Source organism: Anabas testudineus, chromosome 1 (genome assembly GCF_900324465.2).
Source record: "Anabas testudineus chromosome 1, fAnaTes1.2, whole genome shotgun sequence".
NCBI lineage: Eukaryota > Metazoa > Chordata > Actinopteri > Anabantiformes > Anabantidae > Anabas > Anabas testudineus.
Window position 1 is genome coordinate 23,840,895 of NC_046610.1, and position 6,185 is coordinate 23,847,079.

The 6,185-nt window shown below is 44.8% G+C and overlaps 1 protein-coding gene across 1 annotated transcript; it reads right to left on the reverse strand.

The window, feature by feature from the left end:
- Positions 1-484: 484 nt before the first annotated feature.
- On the reverse strand, positions 485-5,280 carry LOC113161425 (neuronal pentraxin-1-like). The gene is made up of 5 exons (XM_026359001.1): positions 4,757-5,280; positions 4,199-4,406; positions 3,255-3,496; positions 2,698-2,877; positions 485-1,928 (listed from the first exon to the last, which is right to left on the reverse strand). The coding sequence occupies exons 1-5, from the start codon at positions 5,174-5,176 to the stop codon at positions 1,707-1,709; spliced, it is 1,272 nt and encodes a 423-aa protein (XP_026214786.1). The 5' UTR covers positions 5,177-5,280; the 3' UTR covers positions 485-1,706.
- Between the last annotated feature and the right edge of the window lie 905 nt (positions 5,281-6,185).

Genomic DNA, 6,185 nt, shown 5'->3' on the forward strand with positions numbered 1-6,185 from the left:
CTGAAAGCAGTATCCAGTAACACTAATGTAATTCTTCCTGAGCTAAACAAACACACGGTGCTGTCGGATGTATTTCTTTCACCACATGATGCTTGAGGAGCAGATAGTCTCATTGAAATGCAGCACTGTCCCCAGTGACACCTGTTCCATGTAAATGTTTGCTACTGCAGCAACAGGTCGCTTGAGTGAACTCATTATGAAAGTCAATGTTAGCAAGCTCTGTTTTTTTATTGTTTGTTGTTGTTGTTGTTTTGGCTGCATGCAGTTGAACTGGCTCTTTGAAAGGTTGATGTGACTCGGCACTTTCTTCCTCTTTGAGCATCTCACAGCAGCAACAACAAAGCAGCCGCTGAGTTGCTGAACACAGGTGCTCTCACTGTTTCATTTCTTCGTTGGAGCTCTTCACTTATGACCTTCCGCGTCTTTGGCCACTTCATTTATGTAGGAATTAGCTCCCTCTCTCTTCACCGCATCACATGGTAGAAATGTTAAATGTGATTACTGATTCTGTCTCCTGCACCCACTCTCTCTGTTTTTGCCTTTCCTCACACTCCCCCTGCCTCTGTTCTAATCACACCTTCTGATGCACATAACCAAAGCCAGAGAAGCTCTGTGACATTAAGTATCACAATTTTATTACAAAAATTAAATTCTTCATCTCTCAGTTTTGCCATGCTTAGAGCATATAACAATACAGTAAAAAACCCAGACCCAGAGAAGATAGTAAAGCAGATTTCAACAATGCTTTCACAGCACTCTGTCATTCATGCTGTTACTATACAGATACTGTAACATTCCTAATACAGAGTAGTACAAACACCTGCCAAAACACGTCATGTCAGATAACAAACTGTAATTAAATTACATTTACCAGAGGAACATGAAACTCAACCCAGCTCAGAAAAAAAACAGAAACCAATAAACATTGAATTTGCAACTGAAAACATACTGAATGTGCTGAATATTTGTACCAGCCCAAGGCACCCAGGCTTTGTAGCAATGTTGGCAAGTTAACGACATTCTTACAGGAACACTTGAAGCGAACAACGATTACAAATTGACTTGTACCACAGTCTGACTTTGCAGTGTCCTTCAGCGTATCCTCCTCTCCTGGCATTCTCTTCGTCAGTCACAGTGCAAGTTCCGGAGGGGTGGGGCAGAGTGAAGGGGAAGGTGGCGGGGTGTGGTGGTGGTGGTGGTGGTGGTGGGGTTGGGTGGTGTGGTTGGGAGGGGTTTGCAGGGAGCTGTACCGCATCAGACATCACTTCACAGCGCCAAACACTGACAAGAATTGGACGGACAGCGTAATCTCCCACTCTCCAGAGGGAAGGGCGGCGGGAGCGGTTATGTAATTCCTCACTCGGATTGTGAATTGTCCAAACGTAAGGCGCAGATTGCCAGCTGCCAGTCCAAGACGGAATAAGCCAAAACAAGAAGCTCAGGTGTGCTTTTAACTGAATGTCCAACAAAAAAAAAAAGAGCAACAAGTACCAATATTTTCTCACTGAGGATTCCCAAGATGAATTAGATTTTTTTTTCTCTCAAGATGAAAAGTGTTGTTCTGCACATAAATACCTAAGAACGATAGAAATCCCAGATTTAAGCTTACCAGTAACTCAAATAGTCTCTAACAAACGTCAAATGAAGACAATAACGACGAAAGCTCAGAAATACAGAGAGGCCTGTCTTGAATGGTGAAATGCAGTTCAGTTGTGCGAACGGCAAGGCTCGAAGGTCCATTTGGTTGCTCCACCAAATATTTCGACGTTGCTCTCCGTCCAGGAGAAGACGTTGCCAGCCTGTGCTTTGCTGTTGCAGGTTGCCAAGTTGTAGATCTCTGCAGTAGAAAGCTTCCTATTCCAGATATTCAAGTTTGCTAACTCGCCGACGAAAGCTTGCGTGGCATCGAAGCCTCCTCCCAGCGTGTCCTGTGGAAGGAAACAGCTGAATGTAAAACCCCAGTGCTGGGAAGGGACACTTTATTGCCAGGTCTACTGTAGAGGATAATGTCATCAGGGATGAATTCCAGACTTTTTTCCAGTGAAGAATCCCTAAATTAATTAAAACAAGTAATCATTTGGTCTAGATACCATCAGAAAATAGTGTAACATCCTAGAGTAGAAGATGACCAAACCCCCAAAATATTAAATTCAATATAAAATACTCAAAATCTAATCAGGTGCTGCAGTTTTCCTCCGTCTGAGAGGACTTTTATTTTTAATTGTTGTTACATCCTGAACCTTGTGATCTGTATGAAGTTAGAAACCCACTGTAATTTTACTAAACTATATTATATTGTAATATTGTTAACTGCAATTTTACTAAACTATATTCGGATATCGTTTGAATTATGGGGCCATCTGTCACCTGAGTGTATTTACCAGTGGGTTTTTTACACAGTGGAAATGTCTCGCTCTGTTCAACACACTGATATTCTCTGTAGAAAAACTTCAGGTATGTTTTTGCTTATCGGGATTCAGGCCAAATTGATGAATCACTGCTCTGTTCTTCCTGAAGTGGGATGATTAATTGCTCACTAAGTAGTTTTGAAAGCCTTAATTGGCCCCCTCTTCACAAATATTTCCACCTTTAATCTTTGTCCAAAATGAAATGCAGACTTGGCTCAGGATTATTTCCGAGTATAATGGGGGGATTAACATGCAGCAGTTGCAAGCTGATTTGAAATTGTGTATCCACCTGCTCTTGTCCAAGGACCAGCACTCCCTCTGGTTTGATTGGGTGGTAAGGTGCCAGATTTTCCCCACTGCCCCTCAGCACTCCGTCCTGGAAGGCCTCCCACATCCCATCACGGGTGGTCCACGTGATGCAGAGGTGATGCCATTTCCCATCATTAATGAGGAACGGCAGCTTTGCAACCTGCAGCAGAGACATTTCATAAGTCACGTCTTTCTCCCCGGTGAACAATCTCTCTTTCACACTTTAGTAGCAGAGTGACTTCCCTCTTGAAAACCCATCGCTTCCACACCTTCTCTCCTTCCTGCTGAATCACTTCCTCTATCACATCTTTTTCTATTTCCTTAGCACCTATTTTTATTCTCCTTCCATTTCTGGCACAGAGACTTTTGCAGGTGACTCATCTAAAAGAGCTAAGTATTAACTTTTCCCTACTGTTAGACCCGCTAGTGTTCTACATATTAAAATGATATGTACACAAATGCAGTCACCCATGATGCACTGCAAAAGCACGAAATACTAAAAATCAATCTTCATCCACAATAATAATTTTCGTTTACCTTGTCATTAATAAGAATCTCCATAGGGTTGTTCCCCCACTCGATCAAGACCAGCTCATTGGTCTGACCTGGGACAGCGTAGGAGAAGGGCGTCCCCACCCCAGGCGAGGCGTTGGACTTGATCCACAGACACACGCTGAAGGAGTACATCTCAGGGAGGCTCCTCTTGGCTTTGGCGTACATGTAGTTGGTTCTGAGGGGAAAGGTGAGCTGGAACTTCTCTGCTGGCCTGGTGTCTTTGCCTGGAGATGATATTAAGTTTTAGTTGCCACATTGTGTTATTTCATACACTGTGAGTATGCTTCAGATTTTGCTTGTGTATTTAGTTGGATGGTTCATAAACCCACATATATTTTACACATGAAAAAGAATTTATTTAAGTTATTATTTGGTTTAATAACAGGAAAGCAGAGCTCATCTATTCCTCAGCCTTTAAATGAAGATGGCTTTCCCATCTGATACATCATACACTCTTGTTGTTGTTTTTTTTTTTTCCATTTTTCCTGTGTTGGCTGTTCCTCTTTCTCACATACATCATACGCACGCGCATTTGCACTTGTTCAAAGGCTGAACAAGCCTTTGATAGAAGCTCCAAAACGCGCCAATGCCAGGCGCACCCTGCAAAGTTCCCCTGTCTCTCACTTGTGCAAAGAAAAACCCCCTAAACTAAGCGAAGCAAAGTGACTAAAGGGTCCTGATATATGCAAAGCATTGCAGCTCTCCTCTCCGAGCTCACACATTGCGCACGTAACGTGATGGCTGCGGCATCGTATGAGGCTCAACACGAGTGCTGTAATACTGGAGATTTCTGTTGTTTCTAATCGCTGAGGCGCCTTAAATCCTAAAACCCAATTAAAGGACAACTAATCTTGTTGAGAAGCCCCGTGAAAGCAGAGCACTGCTGCTCCGTGTGAAGTCTTGTGCGCTCTCAAATCCAAACGCACCTTTCTCCAGGTCCGTGAGCCGGTGGTGCAGAGACGTGAGCTTGGACTCCACGTTGTTCCGCTGCTCGCTGTCATTCCTGGAGCCCGGTTTGGTTTCCTCTAACGTGTTCACCCGGGACAGAACCTGCTTCTCCATGTCATCTATCTTGTTTTGCAGGAGATCTTTCAGGCTGTTCGCTTGCACGGTGTTGTTTCCCCGGCTGTATTGCTGCATCGGGCAGAGGGACACAGACACTTGGTTAAAGGAGGACAGGGAAGACTTTTTCAGACACATGTCCCCTCCAGTCCACCTGAATCGTATAGATCTGTCCTAATTCTCTTACCTACTATCACCTGTGTTCATGCTCTGGGTCTCATTATTCACTCATTATGTACTTGATTGACTTTATACGACTCTTTCCTCTGACTGGTATTAAAAAAGATGCACTAAGCCACATGTGTCTCTAAACAGACTCCACAAAGCAAGAAAGACTCAGCTAATCCTCTTTCTAATTAACACCCAGCAGCTAATTGAATTGACTTTGGACCAGCTCAGCTCTCAGTCCCCGGCTTCCCTACCTCTAGATTCTCCAGTCTCAGTTTGAGCGTCTGTAAAGTCTGTCCCAACTGGGCCAGAGTATCCGCGGTGCCCCGGGACACGTCCCCCATCGTGTTCGTCGACCCCGGCCGCCTCCCACCGGGTCCCGCCGCCGCCGGGAAGCTCTGGCTCTCGCAGCGGCTCAACTTGGACGTTAGTTCCCTGATTGTCTCCTTCTGGTTCATGATGGTCTCCTTTTGCTGCAGCACGGTCTCCCGCAGTTGCATGACCGTGGTCTTGAGGTCCTCCGCCGGACCGCTGTTCTGCATCGTGGCCGTGCACAAGTCCATATCCTTGGGCACCGAGGTGCAAATAAACTGCGTCTGTCCAAAGTCTTGCGCGGAGCTCTCGAGAACAACCAGGAAAGAAAGTAGACAAAGTTTCCACGAGGGTCCGTCCATGGTGCTGATCTTGCAGCGCGGCTGGAGTGTGTGTGTGAGTGAGTGTGTGTGAGTGTGTGGTGTCTGGGCTTTCAGCACCACGGAGCTGTCCACTGAGGCTGTGCGCACTTTATATAGCGGACATAACGCAGCGCAGATTCACCGCATCAGCGAGGGGAGGCACCGGGTTCTGCTGTACCTACAGAGTCCAGCCCCTTATTTAAGGTCGTACCAACGTTTGGCCGCTTTCTACTGTAGCAGAGAGGCTGGGGAGGCATGTGGGAGGAGGACAGTGTGGTATGAGCAAGGATCCATGTGGCTTGAGTGTGAATCATGTGAATCAGCCAGTGTGGGAACGTGATTCAGATCATTTACCCAATAATAAAATAAATTAGCAAATACCCTGTTACAAACAAATGAACACATATAACAACTGAACACATCCACAGGTGAAACAGCAGCAATGTCTCATAGTTTAATGTCATTTTTACTGATAGGTTAAAAAGGTGCTGTTTTTAACCTGCAAAAACAATACAAGAGCAAATTATAAATGCAAAGAGAAACTTAAATGAGTGTGTTTCAAAATGAAAAGCTGAAACTTGAATTAGTCAGGTTGCAGCACCAGAATAAAAAAAATATGAAGTTTTGCAACAAGTTTCTTTGCAATAAAAACGAGTTTTAAAGTAAAATGCATTTCATAAACAGTTCAAATAATGTTAAATAAGAACACTCTTTTCCTGTTTTCTTGTTTAAATTCGAACTAATAGCTGATAAAACACATCACCGGTCAGTAACATAGCAGCTGGTGTTAGCCTACATTAGCTAACTTAACGTGTGTGCTAGCTAGCTAACCTTCCACCACTGCACTGATTTATATCAAACCCTCACAGTCTGGTAGGGAGAGTGTCATGTTGGTCCACCTTAAATGGAAGCGGCTTCCCATCGCTGAGAGGAGTCTGTCCCACGGTCGGAGTCCCCATCACCACCACCACCACCACCTCCTCCTCCACCACCTCCACCTCCATCACCA

Excerpts from the sequence above, each read along its gene's own strand:
- LOC113161425 (XM_026359001.1), bottom strand. The coding sequence starts at position 5,176 with ATGGACGGACCCTCGTGGAAACTTTGTCTACTTTCTTTCCTGGTTGTT. Across the intron at positions 3,497-4,198 it reads GCTCACGGACCTGGAGAAAG|GCAAAGACACCAGGCCAGCA; the intron begins GTGCGTTTGGAT and ends TATCATCTCCAG. Across the intron at positions 2,878-3,254 it reads AGATTCTTATTAATGACAAG|GTTGCAAAGCTGCCGTTCCT; the intron begins GTAAACGAAAAT and ends TCTCTGCTGCAG.